Source organism: Mustelus asterias, unplaced genomic scaffold (assembly GCF_964213995.1).
Source record: "Mustelus asterias unplaced genomic scaffold, sMusAst1.hap1.1 HAP1_SCAFFOLD_600, whole genome shotgun sequence".
NCBI lineage: Eukaryota > Metazoa > Chordata > Chondrichthyes > Carcharhiniformes > Triakidae > Mustelus > Mustelus asterias.
The window spans coordinates 179,725-197,118 of record NW_027590550.1 but is presented as its reverse complement, the minus strand read 5'-3'; the positions used below and the strand labels follow the sequence as shown (position 1 = coordinate 197,118).

General features: G+C 45.3%; 1 protein-coding gene across 2 annotated transcripts in view; it reads right to left on the bottom strand.

Annotated features, from left to right (window-relative positions):
* LOC144487119 (RNA-binding protein Musashi homolog 1-like) overlaps positions 1 to 16,782 on the bottom strand; it is a 59,979-nt gene extending 43,197 nt beyond the window's left edge. Inside the window, exons 1-4 of one of the 2 annotated variants that reach the window (XM_078205178.1) lie at positions 16,687 to 16,782; positions 9,617 to 9,657; positions 9,136 to 9,217; positions 8,855 to 8,939 (exon numbers count right to left, since the gene is read on the bottom strand). In XM_078205178.1, the coding sequence (XP_078061304.1) occupies positions 8,855 to 8,939; positions 9,136 to 9,217; positions 9,617 to 9,653 (204 nt within the window). In that variant the 5' untranslated portion in view covers positions 9,654 to 9,657; positions 16,687 to 16,782. Of the gene's footprint in view, positions 1 to 8,854; positions 8,940 to 9,135; positions 9,218 to 9,616; positions 9,658 to 9,963; positions 10,262 to 16,686 lie in introns of those variants that run through there. The other variant, XM_078205177.1, reaches the window with a different exon arrangement.
* Positions 16,783 to 17,394: the final 612 nt, after the last annotated feature.

The following is a 17,394-nucleotide window of genomic DNA, read 5'->3' as shown; positions in this document are numbered from 1 at the left end:
GGCACTCCGGTTTCCTCCCACAGTCTAAAGATGTGCAGTCTAGGTTGATTGGCCGTGGTAAATTGCCCCTTAGTGTCCAAAGATGTGTATGTTAGGGGGATTAGTGGGGTAAATAGGTGGAGTTACAGGGAGAGGGCCTGTGTAAGATGCCCTGTCAAGAGAGTCGGTGCAGACTCAATGGGTCGAATGGCCTTCTTCTGCACTGTAGGAATTCTATCTTGCACAGAGGGAAAAAAAAGTGTTGTATTCCGGGGGATCAGTAGGAATTTTATAAGAGGGTAGGGGTATCACAAAAGCAAAAAACTTGAGACACCCTAAATGAGTTACTAGCTAATATATACCTCAGCTCAATTTACCCAGCTTTGCTTCAAATCTATTACCTAATAACACTATCAATCTCAATGCTCCAATTGACACAGCGTCCTTTGGGAGGGGCAGGGTTGAAGAGAAAGTTGAACAAGATTTCCCCAACTCTCACGTGTGAAGAAGTGATGCCTAATTTCACTTCTGAATGGCTTGTCTCCAATTTTAAGGTACACACCCCCCCCCGCAACCAAAAAGTAGTCAAGTATGAGTCAACCCATGCTTCTGCTGCTGTCCACTCTCTGCTGACCACTGCACAAGTGTGGACATTAAGTGAGAACAAAGGGCAGGATTCGGCAGACACCCACTGCCTGGGCTTGCGCATGAAGTGAAATCACTTGGGCGAGTCAGCTCGTGGGCAAAGTAAGACAGCAGCGTGTTAAGAGTCAGGATGTAAAGCAGCAAATTTTCCAAAATATTAAATGTCTGTCCTGCGTGTTGTCCCACAATGCAATCTTGACAATGTGTAGTGAGCCTTGGGATGGTCAAGAGTTAATGAAATGACACAACGGTAGCAGCAAAAAGTCCGAGAAAGTGCCGAAGCTAAACCAGTTTGCATCACATTCAGTAACGGACACACTTTTTTTTTTAAATCTCAAAATTAAATTAAAAAAGCCTTTATGCCTGCAATGCCTCATCAGCAAAACAAAAGCAATCTGCTATCTCAAACTTAGGTGGAGGTCTCGCTGATTACTGTTAAGCTCAGCTCGTTAAAACCAACAGATTTTGAGCTCCTGGCATTTGAAATAGGATTTATTTTTTCCTTTGGATGAAGAAACTATTTATTAGCTTTCACTGTGTTACCATAGGCACAAAGAACTGGTCAAAATACCCAGGAGAGCCCATCGTCCCTGAAGCCATTTCACCTTAAAAACTAGGAAGTTGCGGTTGCCAGGATTGGCACTGTTCTGGTTTTATACTGGTGCCGTGCCCGGTAGTTTGTGGACCGATAAAAGTCTGGCACTCAGGTCTACAAATTCTCAAAGAATCAATTGTTGGATAACTAGATAGATTTCTCCTGGAATCCTGAACTGTGCTAGTGAAACAACAAGCTTACAATTGTCTTTAAACACAATCGTATGAAACAGAAATCTGGGTGTGCTGAAAAAGAACTGTTCAATAGAATGGTTTCAATGTAAAAATAGCTTTTGTAGGTCAAACAGAAAGGAGATTAGATCCTATTAAAAGGGCAGAATCTGAGTCAGATGAATCTACCAATTTTTAATCAATGGAAATCCATATTGTATCTACGTTTCTTACAAACATGTAAGAATTGGGTTTTAAAAATACAATTAGGGTAACCCCCTGAACATTCCCCCCACCCCAGTTTCCAAAATCTTTGAGTCTTTTACTGAAGGACGGTTCCATAGACGGTACTTCACCCAAGGCCATTATTTGTGTGTGAGCCTCAAAGATCCAAAGGATGGCACAAATCTTCCTAATCCTGTTCTCACCAAGTGTCCAGTAGAGGATGCAACAGAGCAAACAGAAGCCGATTGCTTCCCACCCCACTTTCCCCTCCGCCCCCACCCCCCGCAACCTAGGAATGCTGTGGCCGACTGTAGAATCTACAAGACTCTCCCCAAATCCCAAGATCTCCAAACTCAGCATTGACCTTGGGTTGAACCAGGGACCTCACACAGCTGCAAGGCTATAGGACAGAGTCTTCGATTTGCCTCCATAATCTTAATTCAAACTGGATTGCCGTGCACAACGGACTACAAACAGGTCTCTGGAAGGTTCAAAATGTTGATTTAATAAGATCTCAAGTGGAGGAAAAGGTCTGCATTGCAGCCTCCACCATTCAGGATGAGGAGGAATAGAAGTGCAAGGTGTCTAAAGGCTCAATCTGCACTTCTCCTCCTAATCCAACCCCCAGTCATTGGACAGCCTAATCATTAAACTGGCTCTGGTATCAGATAGAGTGAATCAATGAACGTTTATGTAACATTTGTTATTTTTTTTAAATGCTAAACAATTTCAATACCCACCAGCCCACAGAAAATACAAACATACATCTACATTTTAAAATAATCATGCAGAGATTTTCAAAACAATTCCACAGATCATTCCAGGTCACTTCATTATCAAGCAAACAAAGGCTCACGTCGACTTCCATTGATACACACTGCGCCATTTTTGTAGCCTCAGGTTTAGGTCAGTTGCAATACAATTTATCGATGCTCTATAAGTCATATGAAAATTAATCCAGATGCAACACACTGATGATCCTGACGCAGTGAAATACAACTCATGTTGCCACTTCAGCCAAGACGATGCATTATTTTTCCCTTTGACTGTTTTTTTCCTCATATATCATCAGGTGGTGTGGAGAGCTGTCCCAAGTCTACACTGAGTTCATGGTGGGATTACAAATGACAGGGAAGAGAGAGTTGAACAGGGCTCCCCTGTTGCAAGGGAATGGCTGTGTGGACATTCAATGAGGTGGAGGGACAGTGGTTTAGTGAGGCTGAAGTGGTTTCGGGAGCCTCAACACCGACTCTATATACATGAAGCCCCATAGCCACAGAAACCTCATGCTGATTCCCATCTACCCCACCTCTCTTAAGCTGATGAATCAATATTCCTTCCTGTCAAATGCCTGAGTGTATCCTGAGCAGGGACTTCAATGCCCATCACTGAGAATGGCTCAACAGTCCCACCACTGACCAAACAGGCTGAGCCCTGAAGGACGGATGAGAGAAGCAACACAAGGAGAAAAATTGCTTGACTTTATCATCAGTCATCCAACTATCCCAGATCCATCTGTCAATGACTGCACTGGTAGAAGTGACCAGAACACAGTACTTATGGAGGCCCTGGCTTCACATTAAAGATTCTCTATTGTGCAGTGTGGCAATACCACCTTACTAAATGTAATTAACAGATCTAGCTACTCAACAATGAATACCTGCGAGTTATTTTCGTTCTTGGGATGCGAATGCCACTGGCAAGGTCAACATTTGTTCCCCAACCCTAGTTGCCCTTGAACTGAGAGGCTCACTAGGCCATTTCAGGAGAGTCAACCACATTGCCGTGGTACTGGAGTCACATGTAGGTCAGATCAGTTTAGGACAGCAGATTTCCTCTCCTGAAGGACATCAGTGAAGCAGATGAGTTTTTGCATCAATCCGGGAGTTTTCATAACTATATAAAGAGACTGGCATTTCATTCTAGGCGCATTAATCAATTGAATTTAAATTTCTCCAGCTACTATGTTGAGATCTGAATTCATGTCTCAGGAGCATTTATCCAAACCTCTCAGTAGATTAGTAACATTACCACTGTGCTACCATAATGCATTCCTCCATTAATGTGGAGATGCCGGCGTTGGACTGGGGTAAACACAGTAAGAGTTTTAACAACACCAGGTTAAAGTCCAACAGGTTTATTTGGTAGCAAATGCCATTGGCTGTGGACTTGCGGAATCTCACTGGCTGTCCTGTCTGGAGACAATGCACATCTCTTTAACCTGTGCTTAATGCTATCTCCACTCACATTGTCTGTACCTTTAAGACCTGGTTGGCTGTAGAGATTTGCATTCTAATCAGTATTCTGTAACTTGATTTTGTGTCTCTGTATGCCCTGTTTGAGAGCAGATCTCCACTCCATCTGACGAAGGAGCAGCGCTCTGAAAGCTAATGGCATTTTCTACCAAATAAACTTGTTGGACTTTAACCTGGTGTTGTTAAAACTCTTACTGTGTTTCCTCCATTAAGCCAGAGTTTCAACAAAGAGTAGAGAATCCACGTCAGAGCAAGGCTAGCTGGCATTCTGTGCCCATCCCTAATTCCCTTTGAACTGAGAGGCTTACTAGGCCATTTCAGAGGCTATTAACCACATTGCTGTGGGTGTGGAGTCACATAGGAGCAGGAGGAGCAGTAGGCCATTCAGCCTGTTGAGCCTGTTTTGACACTCAAACAGATTACGACTGATCATCTACCTCTACACTATTTTTCCCCACTATCTCCATTTGCCTAGATGTCAATGGTATCCAGAAATTTCGGTCTTGTACGTGCTCAATGATTGAACTTCCACACGTAGGCCAGACCAGGTAAGGATGGCATGTTTGCTTCCTTAAGGAACATTAGAGAAGCAGATGGGTTTTTGCAACAATTCACGATATCACGGTCACCAGTTTCATTATTGAGTTATTAACTGAGTTCCATCAGCTATCGTGGTGGGATTTGTCATAGCCTTGCAAATTTTCTTTTTCAGATAATGATCCAATTTCCTCTGGAATTCTGGAGGGAATTGGTTCATTGTCAGAGGAAAAATTGCAGGGCTATGGGGAAAAAAAACATGGGAGAATCTCTGGATGAATTGCTCTTACAGACAGCCAGCAAAACATGACAGGCTGAATAGCCTTCGTGTGAGCTGTAATCACTCTATAATTCTATGAACCCCTGTCCCCCAGGCCATTAGCCTGGGCTTCTGGATTACTAATCCAGTGACAATACCACTACACCACCATCTCCACTGATACAAAATGCACCTGAACCCATCCAGGTTTCGGCTAAATAATTGGCAAGTAGCATTCACACCACAAAAGATGTCAGGCAGAGAGTCGTGCCACCACCCTATTGACATTCTAGTATTACCACTGCCAATCACCCACCCCACCATCAAAAATACCTTGGGGTCAGCACAGATCAGAAACTCAACAGGATCAGCCACATGAATACCAATGGCTACTAGCAGGCGTGAGGCTGGATATTCTGCTGTGCCTGACTCACTATCTCTCTGCCACCAAGGTGCAAGTCAGCAATGTGATGAAACACTCGCCACTTGCCGGAATGCGTACAGCTGCAACACCACCACCCAGAACAAAGCCCATTTCACTGGCAACCCATCCATTAGCTTAAATATCCACTTCCTCAACCACCGGCACATCAAGTCTGCTAAGTGCACCAAGGCTCACCAAGGCTTCTTTGATAATATCTCCCACACCCAGAAGAATAACGACAAGTAGACAGATGGGAACGCCATCTTCAAGTCACACATCACAGAACCAGTACGCTGCAGAAGGAGGCCATTTGGTCCATCATGTCTGCACCGGGCCTTCAAATGAGCATTATGGCTTAGTGTCATTCCCCTGCCTTTTGTTTCTATTCAAGTAATCATCTAACGCCCTCTTGAATGTCTCAATTGAATCTGCTGCCATCACACTTCCAGGCAGTGCATTCCAGGCTCGAACCACTCGCTGAGAGAAAAAGTTTTTTCTCGCATTACATTTGCTTCTTTTGCAAATCAGCTTAAATCTGTGCCCTCTCATTCTTCATCCTTTTACGAGCGGCAAGTTTCTCCTGATCTACTCTGTCCAGCCCCTTCAAGATTTTGAACATCTCTATCAAATCTCCTCTCCGCCTTCCTTCCAAGGAGAACAGTCCCAATCTATTCTCATAACTGAAGTTTCTCATCTCCAGAACCATTCTTGTAAACGTCCTCTGCACTCTCTCCAATGCATTCACGTCCTTCTTACAGTGTGACGCTCAGAGCTGAACACAATATTCCAGCTGAGGTCTAACTAGTGTCTTGTATAAATTCAGTATAACCTCCTTGCTCTTGTACTCTATGCCCCTATTGATAAAGCCCAGAATACTATATGCTTTATTAACTTCTCTCTCCACCTGTCCTGCCACCTTCAATGATATCTGCATATATACACCCAGGTCCCTCTGCTCCAGCACACCATTCAGAATTTTACCCCATATTTAATATTGTTTCTCCATGTTCCTCCTACTAAAAGATGCATCACCTCACTTCTCCGCAGTGAACTTCCTCTACCACCCAACTGCCCACTCCACCTTGTCTTTCTCTTTTTGAAGTTCTACACTGTCTGTCTCACAGTTTGTACTGCTTCCAAGTTTCATCTTCGGCCTTGGAAGTATGTCACCATCTCTTCAATGTTGCCAGGTCAAAATAGAATCATAGAAACCTTACAGTGCAGAAACAGGCCATTTGGCCCATGAGTCTGCACCGGCTCTGTCAGAGCATCCCACCCAAACCCTATCCCCATGTATTTACCTTGCTAATCCCCGCTAACCTACACATCTTTGGCCATGCTAAAATTGCCCCTTCATGTCCTGTCATCTTACCCACCCATCTTTGGACTGTGGGAGGAAAACAGAGCACCCAGAGACAACCCATGCAGACACGGGGAGAACGCGCAGACTCCACACAGTGACCGAAGGCCAGAATTGAACCCGGGTCCCTGATGCTATGAGCAGCAGTGCTAGCCACTGTGCCACCGCGTAGCCCCTATGCCTTCCTACCTAATAGTGATGTGGGTGTACCTACACCACAGACTGCAAAATAGTACAAGGTAACAGATCACTACCATCTTCTCAAGGACGATAAATACTGTTTTATCAGCAACACCGTCAGAAAGCACCCCATAGGCAACAAGTCCACTTGCATGCATCTTCAAAAAATATGCATAAACATTCCCCATTGAATGAACCACTGAAGGTCACCTAGTGATGGAGGAACCATATCCTAGTAAGCAGTCAGTGGAGGGGAAACTAAACACAAAGCTTACAAATTTATTTTTCATTTCCTGGGTTCTCACACTAACTCTAGGCACAAGGCTGAGTCCAGGACCTTGTCACAGGTCATGTCAGTACTACCATGTTTCACTGCCTTCTGGCACAACCCAGTAACTCATCACAAGTCCTCCTTAACAGTTAACTTTCCCTAGCTGAACACAAGCCTTACTTTTTTTCTGGCAACTTAGTAACTGCTATGCTCAAGTTGATTTTCTACCAGAACTAAAACTAGTTTATTCGTGGATCCACCAAGGTGGTCACTGCTGAGTTAAACTGAACTCAGATTCGGTGGCCTAGCCCAAGTAACTTGATAGCAAACAATTAAAATCAAGTACCCGGGCCAGAAAGAGAGGATACCAGAAAGTCTCAAGATCCTAATGATTACCTTGGAAGCCCAGTTGGAAAGCACATGTCTGTGGATGAGGACGTCATATAAATGTCATCTGTCATTCAACAACCCAGCTCACACATGAAGAATTGTTACTTGGGCAAAATACTTGATGATGGCTGGCATCTGCCTTGGCAGGGCAGGTCAGAGCGAGTGAACAAGTGGCCTCAGTTGTGATGATCTGAAAGGCTGCTGGAAGTGGATAGAGAATTGAACCTATTCTTGGAAAAGGAAATATTTCTTGGAAAAGGAAATATTTCTTGGAAAAAAGGAAAAGGACAGGGTGTGGGACAATACGAATAGCTCTTTCAAAGAGTGACGTAGGCGCAGTGGGCCAAATGGCCTCCTTCTGCATTGTATCATCTCATGGTCTATATACTACACATATCAGTTTGACACTGCTATCCTATAGGCATCGTTCTACGCAATAGTCCACTCTGGAAGGCCAATGAATTCTCTGATCTTTATTAACACAGAAAAATGTGAGATAACTGGCCCAGAAACCATAATACTCAGGAAAAGGAAAACAGATGATAAAGGGATAGAATTTGTAATATCCTTCTTACCACTCCCCACCCCCTCCCAATCACCTCGACGGGTCATCCTCAATAAACTGAAAAAGCAGTGAACCGTTGAGCCGATTTAGAAGCAAGGCCGTCACTAAGTAGATTAGTGAATAAGAGTGTAAAACACGGTGTGAAAGAAAGGGGGGAGAATGTGACCTGGGGAAGAGAAAGACAGAAACTAAATCACAAATGCACTCCAAATCCACCCTATTGGGCATTCCGCACTGATCTACTTGCTGCCAGGAGACAATCTCCAGTCCCAGTTTAATCATCCCTGCTACACACAGACCTTGCCCTGCATCCTGATAAAAAAAACCTGTACAACACAATAAAAATGAAATAAATCCCTGCGCTGGAGTCATGATAGCACTTCACAGATCCCTAATAAACAGGTCTTTACAAAAGGAAACAGGTTTCCATTCCCCTCCCAGTCCAAGAAAGTCGGTCATCTTGTTAATATCACTAAGTACTGGTCTGATGAATGAATGCTGACCTATTTAAGATTCCCACTCCCCCCCCCCCCCCCCCCGCCAGCAGCCCCTGTTGCCTTGCCAACGATCGCCGTGGGAACGCTCAGGCACTCTTCTTTCTTTCTCTCCAACACCCCCCACCGCCCCCCCCTCCCTCCCAATCCTAAGTTTCTCTCTCTCCCTTTCTGGATTTTACACACTGTACTATTTAACCAGCTGGATCTCTCAGTGTGGGAAACTTGGGACAAACATGCGTGGATTGTAAAGCAAACACATGACGTGGGGCTCAGTGTCTCTCGTCTTTGCAAGACTCAAGAATGAGAGGAAAAAAAGGAGGGGGGGGGGGCTATGTAAATCTCAGAAACCTGCCCTGTGTCTGTGGCCATCTCTGTTGTGTACCAGCAATCTGTGCTACTGTGCATCAATCTTACTTACACAACTATATGAAAATTACTTGCATTTCATTTGAAGAGGGGGGGGGGGGGGGGGGGAGAGAATTGAAAACACAAAGTGACCTACCGTCTTAGAATCTAGCTCATGCCTCGGTTGTGCGAGAACTTTATCTACGCCCGTTTGGTCAACAAAAGTGACAAATCCGAACCCTCTGAAAAAAGCAGAGAAAAAAAATAGAAAGGGAGCAATCCACAATTTTTTTTTAAAAGTCTTCTACAAGGATCAATAAAAAGATACATCGTGTAACAATCACCTATTTTAGAACACCAAAATTAAACATTCCCCGAAGTTTGCGAAGAAACAGTGTTTCCAAGTAGCAAGTAAGGCAAGATAGTCAGCTCCCTCACCTTGACCGTTTTGTAACAGGATCCCGCATCACCATGCACTCCTTCACATCTCCAAATTTACAGAAATATTCCTTAAGACCTTCTGTTAGAGCAGGGAGGGGGGGGGGGAATAGAAAAATAAATAAATAAGAGCAAAGCAGACCTTGTGAGAACACCTCAAAAAAAACTATTTACAATTCAATTCAAAATTTTAAAAAACTACGTATAGATGCACTAGGGATCCCCAGATTAAATTTTAAAAATTGCTAGACTGACACACACACAAACACCCGTCTGTCAAAGGCAGAGAGTGTGATTCCTGCTCAATACTAAAAGCTACAAGGTTTCAGAATGCAATCACAACGATGTATATACGCACACCAAGAGAGAATTTTAAAAAAAATAATAATCGCACACAGTAAGTATTTGGATTGAATTTCAGCAGAAGTTTTTTTTTATATTTTAAAAAAAAAGTTGGGAGGTGTATCAGGACCTGCCTTACCTTGCGTGGTTTGCCAGCTCAGTCCCCCGACGAACATTTTGCTAAAAAAATATGAAGAGAGAGAGGGGAAAAAAAAGACAAAGACAGAACTCAGACATGGGATTCGGCCATGTTGGCACCTCACACACACATTTAAAAAGAAAAAAAAGTAAGTTGGGCCGTTAACCCAAAGCACCTTTTTTTCCCAGAAAGTCAACACTACAGTTTAAAATCTGAGGAGATTAGCTATTTTTTTTCTTCTTTTCCTCTCAACATTAACAAGCAAATGTATTTTTTTTTCGTTATTTTTCTCTTTTCAGAAAGCTGAATTTATATTTTAAAAATGAATTGGATTTGAGCTCCTGTACCAGGGATCGTGCTGAGAGTCTGCACTGAGCACCGAGTTGGCTTGGTTAGCGTCCGCCTCCATGAGCTTCCAGTCCCAGCCAAGGCGAGAAGGAAGGGCGGCCCGCTCAAGCAGAGGTGGGGGGATGCACACAGGGGAGGGGAGTAAAAGGGGGGGCGGGGGGTTGGGGGGGGGGGGAAAATAGAAGCGAGAGGATCGTCAGTGGCGGGCGGGCGGCAGGCAGGCAGGGAGAGAGGGAAGGGGCAGCCCGGCCGAGTGGCTCCTCATGACCCGGCCTGAACCCCCTCCCCCTTCTCCCCGCCTGGGCCCCGCCCCCTTTCTCCCCGCCGCCGGGAAGGGGCGTGGCCTCCGGGGGGGAGGGGGGAAGGGGGCGGCGAGGGTGGGTGGGGGTGCCCCATAGCCCCGCCCCCTCCCCCCGTCTCCCGGGGCAACCTGTGATGTAACAATGGGCAAGAGCGCGCCCTCAAAGTTGCAACTTTTATTTTATTGTTGGATTATTTTCCTCTCCACGTGGGTTGGATATAAGGCTGGATTTTCATAGAAATAGGATGTTTCTTTCTATATATATATCGCCCTCCTCTTTTAATAGAAAAAGGATGTTACTTTCTATATATATCTCAGGAAATGGACAATATCCAGGTACAATGGCATCTGTATCCAACAATAACTGTTACATTTACACATCAGCTACCCGAGATGTTACTCTTCCCATACTCTGTGTGTCTAAGGTGGTAGGGGTGGCGGGGGGGAGAGTTGCTTTCTTTTATGGTTAATAAGTCAGACCCATCTCTGGGCATTTCTTTAATTACTGGCGGTAAGGCTTATTCAAGTGTCGTCCTGTGGGTGGTCCATTGCTACTTGCAGATGGAGAGAGAGGAAGGGGTGGCACCTCCTGTATTGGTCAGTTAGAATGACCCTCCCCCCCCACATCCCATCCCTCCTCCCCCCCCTCTCCCACCCCCATCCCATACCATCCCTTCCCATCCTTCTGCCACCCCGCCTCCCCGCGAGAGAATTAGCCTCTAGACTTCTTCTCCCGGTCGATTCGGTAGGAGTGGGTATTTTTGAAGTACAAAGACAAACTGAAGTGGCAGATTCCCCCCCCCCCCCCCCCCCCCCAAAGATAATAACGTTTTACCGCAGCACAAGCATTGGTCACTCTCCTGTATTCATACTCGCCCGTATCCAAACCCTCCAGAACAAAGTCCGATTGATAACCTGCCTCCACTGCCCCATGTTCATATATATGTCACTGCTAGGGTTTATTTTTAAAAAGCAAACATGAGAATGGCTTTTATCTTCATACGATTGCGGAAGTGTGTTTTGAATGTTCAGGTACCCTGCTTGCCCGAGCGTCTATGAATTTTCCGTGTATAATGGTTGCAATTAAATTTCTACGGAATCTTTACACGTGGCATCTCACTCATTACACAGTAATGGGGAGACTGGCTTTTGAAACCGTTCGCGATTTGAAAGGTGAAAGGGATGCTGAGTGCATTAAATTTCAAAACTGCAACCACGACGATCCTAAACCGTGAAGGACCGGCCTCGGATGAAACAACCCATAACACTCAGGAGTATATATATATATTTCAACACACTTTCCTATCTGCGTTACGGATTATATTTAAACCAGGGCGTTGTATTATGGAAATGCCTCAATTTTATGATCCCTGTGACCGGTTGTGTGTTCCCGGCAGTTCCCCAGGAAAAGCTTTGTTTTGCAGGAAGGTTTAACTGCTGTTTATTTATTGTTAACTGAGCGAGATAGAATTTGACTTTCAGTCGGCGCAGTGTCATCTGAAGATATAAACACTCGAGACCTTGCGAAAAGTTAAAGCGATAGATATTCCAATCGAGCATCGTCTCAAAGATGTACAGCTGACCTCATTTTGTCATCTTCACTTTCAACAAAAAAAAACTTAGAAAAACGATCTGGGTGTTTACAAAAAAAAAAGGTATTTCGGTTTACACTAATCAATGGCACATGATGGCTGATAAAACAAATCTCTGCCCCTGTCTAGCTCATTTGGAAAGGTCACTCTTAGGAAGGTAATCAGCTAAAAGTAGTTGTAGGACCGCAGACTAAATAGGATTCACACCAGCGCTCGTCTCACCGGATATAAAGAAAGGATAGTCATGTAAATGATCCGATAGCGGTAGTTCCGGGTGCCCTTCACCTTTTTAATAGGTGACCATTTGGAGCATTCCACTCATTCAAGTCTTTTGACAGAATGCGCACTATTGTTCAAACAAGGAGCGGTTTATTTATAATAAATTCACAGCCCCTGGGGTGGGAAGAGGGGTCGAAGACGGACACACACACAGACACACTAAGCTTTGGAACTTGTCAACGGCCGTTATGTTAGAGAGGGGCAGAAATGCTTCCACATGCTTTGGCCAATCGTTTACAAAAGAGTGGGGAGAGAGAGAGAGAGTACCAACAAGGCGGACGAAAGGACGGAGCAATTTAAAGTTTACACATGTGCAACAAAGAGGCAGAGGACAAACCATCAAAATGTAACCTGGGGCTGTGCGCCACAGATGTGGAGAGAGAGAGAGAGAGAGCAAGCGGCAGTTCAGAGAATGCTTCCCTCCCCTTACAGGCCATATGTCAAAATAATGTTTCGCCCCTCTGCAAGCTTAAAAGATTATTTAAATTTTGCACACCAGGGCAGTTTGTTTATTTATTTTCCAAATCAGTGCTGTGTCCTTCCGGATTCAATTGTACCTTTCAACCTGATTTGTGTTTTGTTGGCAGGCTGCTGGCGGATTGCAGGAGGTTCGTTGGGGAGAGTGGAGTGGGTTGAAAAGTGTTTTTGTATTTTAACCGTGGGGCGGTAAGACAGCCCCTCATTCCGCCCAGTTTGACCACATCGCTTCACCAAACTGTGTTGGCGCACATTAAGGATTAAGGGTCACATGGCCAATGTAAAAGCGTGAACCCACTATATTGATTTACTTGCATAACTCGAAAGCTGCCTTCAGAAACACGAGGCCAAATCAGAATGAACTGCAAAGCCCAACAGTAATGAATAACACCCTCTAAAATAGGTCTTCCTAGATGTTCTCAATTCTTTTTACCATATTCCAATACATCCTCAAGTGCCTTCAGTTTTCAGAGGCAATAATTTGATGCATTCTAATTTATTTTGTGCTTCACTGAGGGAGAATGTGGAGGTTTACCCGAGCAGATGGAATTCACTTTGGTTCCATTGATACACATTGAATTTGATCTCCTTCCACTGTTTATATTCACCTTTGCCCCAAACACTGGACGGTGTCAGATTACAAGCAGATGTATGCATTGCGTGTGTGAATGTGCAGGGGAATGGGTGAGAGGAGTGTTGGGGGAGGATTCAGACCCAGGTGTTTACTTCTGTCAGATATCATTTTGTCCCATCCTTGGTTTAACATCCCGTGGCATTCTTTAATATTTGCAGTTTCCCTCCTTTACGGGAGGATGCCATCTTGTACTGTGTCATTGGCCTGGCTGTACCTTGTTCAAGTGACCACTGAAAGAATGTGCATTTGCCTAGCGCCTTTTGCACCCCCAGGAGCTCTCAGTGTGCCTCACAGACAACTAAGTACTTGTTGAAGATACGGGAAACTCACAAAATTAATGGACAGGGAAAAGGACCAGCTGGACCCCAGCCCTTCCCCACATCCATAGCTGGAGTGTCATGATTAGACATGATTAGCCCAGGCACAACCATATAGCCTGATGGAGATACAATATAAACAGACAACAACTCCGAGCCAAAGAGGGAAAAGAACATCTGAAAAATCCAATTCAGGCAATTGAAAATTGTCAGCTCATCGCCAGAACGGCGCGGTGGCACAGTGGTTAGCACTGCTGTCTCCTCGTGTCTGCGTGGGTTTCCTCCGGGTGCTCCAGTTTCCTCCCACAGTCCAAAGATGTGCGGGTTAGGTTGATTGGCTATGCTAAAATTGCCCCTTAGTGTCCTGAGATGCGTAGGTTAGAGGGATTAGCGGGTAAAATATGTAGGGATATGGGGGTAGGGCCTGGGTGGGATTGTGGTCGGTGCAGACTCGATGGGCCAGATGGCCTCTTTCTGCACTGTAGGGTTTCTAAGCTTTCCAACTGTTCCATCTCACAGCACCAGGGACCCAATTCAATTCCCGCCTTCGGTCACTGCTTGTGTGGAGTTTGCATGTTCTCCCCGTGTCTGCGTGGGTTTCCTCCAGGTGCTCTGGTTTCCTCCCACAGTCCAAAGATGTGCAGGCCATGCTAAAATTGCCCCTTAGGTTAGAGTGGAATAGTTAGGTGAATACGGTGGAGTTTACTGTGATAGGATCTGGGTGGGTTGCTCCAGCAGAGAGTCAGTGCAGACCCGATGGGCCGAATGGCCTCTTTCTGTGCTGTGGGGTTTCTACGATCTTTATCTGTTTTATGGTGTTTGTTGAGGGGTGAATGTTGGCCAGGACATCAGGGAGAATTCCCCTGTTCCAATAGTGTCACAGGACAATCATCTGAGAGGGCAGTGAAGCCTCAATTTCGGACCTCATCTGAAGGCACCATCAACTGCAGCAGTCACTCAGCACTGAACTCACTCACCAATCTGAACTATATATTCAAGTTGCAGGAGTTAGACTTGAAGCCACAATCTTTGGATTCTAAAGTGAGAGCTCTTGCCCCTAAACCAAGCGTACAGGCGTTCTGTACAGGCACACACAAGCTATCAGAGAATAAGGAGCATCACCGCCAATCATTATGCAAGATTGCAGAGACCACCGAGACCCAAATTTCCCCTCCTTACAGCAGGGCCATTGACCTGATTCCCACTGCCATCTCTTTTGAGATCAGTTAACTCAGCACTCACAGAGATGTGTACAAAATTATGAGGGACATAGATAGATAGGAAGATAGGGGTCAATAACCAGGGGGCATAGATTTAAGATCAGGGGCTGGAGACTTAGAGGGGATTTGAAGGAAAAACCTTTTCAGTGGTGGGAATCTGGAACTCACTGCCTATCGGGGCGGGAACACTCACAACATTGAAGAAGCATTTAAATGAGCACTTGAAACACCACAGCATACAAGGCCATGGACCAAGTGCTGGAAAATGGGATTAGAATAGATAGGTGCTTGATGGCCAGGACAGACATGATGGGCTGAAAGGCCTGCACCAGGCTGCTCTCTTATGCACCAAGTCCCATGCAGGAAGGGTAGTAAGTGTAAAAATGACAATTTTAGCATCTTAACAGAGAAACTAGAAGCAGGAGTAGGCCATTTGACCCTTCGAGCTTGCTCTGCCATTCACCTTGATCATGGCTGATCATCGAATTCAATATCCTGATCCCCCCTTCCTCCCATATCCCTTGATCCCTTTAGCCCCAAGAGCTATAGAATCTTGTTTTACTTTTGCTACATCTGAATCCAGGAAGTACATTTACTGTCTGTCATCATCAAGCCACACTCAATGGTCATCCCAGATGAAACAACACCATTTGTACCGGTCATTTTAACATCCTTGGGAATGTGTTCTGTGCAATGATGATCAGAACGTTCCAGTTTACTGCAGGTTTCTCCTGTAACATTTTTACAACTTTGATTGTTTTTCACACACACGTGACCAGATACTTTGATCCATGTTCTTAAAGAAAGACTTGCACTTATATAGCGCCTTTCACAACCGCAGGGCATCCTAAAGTGTTTAATGGCCAAATGAGTTACTTGATAAAGCTTTCCTCCTTATCAGCAGTGACTCATAGCCTCTGTCATTGTGGGCCTGCAGTCAGCCCACAAGACATCTCTCCCTAATTCTTTCTGCCCGTTGCTCTCCCTGCTTTTCACTCACTTCACCCTGCAACCTTCTCCCAGTCTGCAGATGTTTCTCTTTCCCCCCCTCTGCTCCCAAATCCCTGGAAAATTAAGCGGGCTGTATAACGAACAGGTAGCCGATCCACTGCAATCTGTTTTGTGCCCACACTCCCACACACAAAATCATAGAATCCCTGCAGTGCAGAAGGAGGCCATTCGGTCCATCGAGTCTGCACTGACCACAATCCCACTCAGGCGCTATCCCCATAACCCCACGTATTTACCCTAGCTAGTCCCCCTGACACTAAGGGGCAATTTTAGCACGGCCAATCAACCTGACCCGCACATCTTTGGATTGTGGGAGGAAACCGGAGCACCCGGAGGAAACCCACGTAGACACGGGGAGATCGTGCAGACTCCGCACAGACAGTGACCCAAGCCGGGAATTGAACCCGGGTCCCGGGCACTGTGAGGCAGCAGTGCTAACCACTGTGCCACCGTGCTGCCTAAAAGTTGAAAGAGAATCAGAAAATCATGCAAGGAGGGCATTTATTCTATTGGGCTTGTACCAAAAGAGCTATCCAATGAGTCCCACACTCCTGCTCTTTCCTCATAGACCTGCAGTTTGTTTCCCTCTTCAAACATATTCCCAATTCCCTTTTGGAATATGCTGTTGAATATATTCCCACCACGCCTTCAGGCAGTACACTGTGTATATTTTAACTATTGGGGCAGCGAATCTGGGGAGTGCCCTAAGCAGCTCTCTCTACCTGCTTTCTTTCCCTCATTTGAATATAATCAGCGAGTGACCTACCCCAGATAAACACCCCAGAGCAGCTAGCTGGATTTAACTTGTCGCAGTTATCAGCCACTTTGGTGGCTGGCCTCACGGTGTGGTGGACAGCTCCAAACCCCGCAGAGAACTCATTTAAAACTTACCTTTCCTGGGCCTCTGGGGCTGTACCTCAAATGAAACTGGTGAGAGAGAACACCATAACAGACTGTGGCCTTTACTGTCCTAAACTGACGATCGAGATCTTGTGCCCATCATAGGACCTGATTTGTCTATTAATAGGAACCTACCACCAGGAACATGAGGGCTGCCCAATGACAGGTTCCATGTCAAAATAGCAACAGCCAGTGTCTCAACATTAACAACAGCTTACATTTATATAGCACCTAATGGAATGACCCAAAGTGCTTCACAGGAACATTATAAAACAAAGTTTGACACCAAACCATATAAGGAGATATTCAGTCAGATGACCAAAAGCTTGGTTAAAGAGGTAAGTTTTAAGGAGTGTCCTAAAGGGGGAAAATAATGTAGAGAGGCACAGAGGTGTAGGAAGGATATTCCAGAGCTTAGGGCCAAGACAAATGAAAGCACAGCCAGCAATGATGGAGTGTTGAAAACCAAGGATGCAAAAGAGGCCAAGATTAGAGGTGTGCAGATGCCTCAGAGGGTTGTAGGTTTAGGGGAACTAGAGAGGGGAGAGGGCATGGAGGGATTTGAAAACAAGGATGTGAGTGAGAAACGCAAGATCTCTACTACCTAGAAAGACAAGGGCAGCAGATGTTTGGGAACACAACCATAGAACGGGCTGAAGGGCCTGTTCCTGTGCTGCACTGCAAAGCTACAGTTTAGAA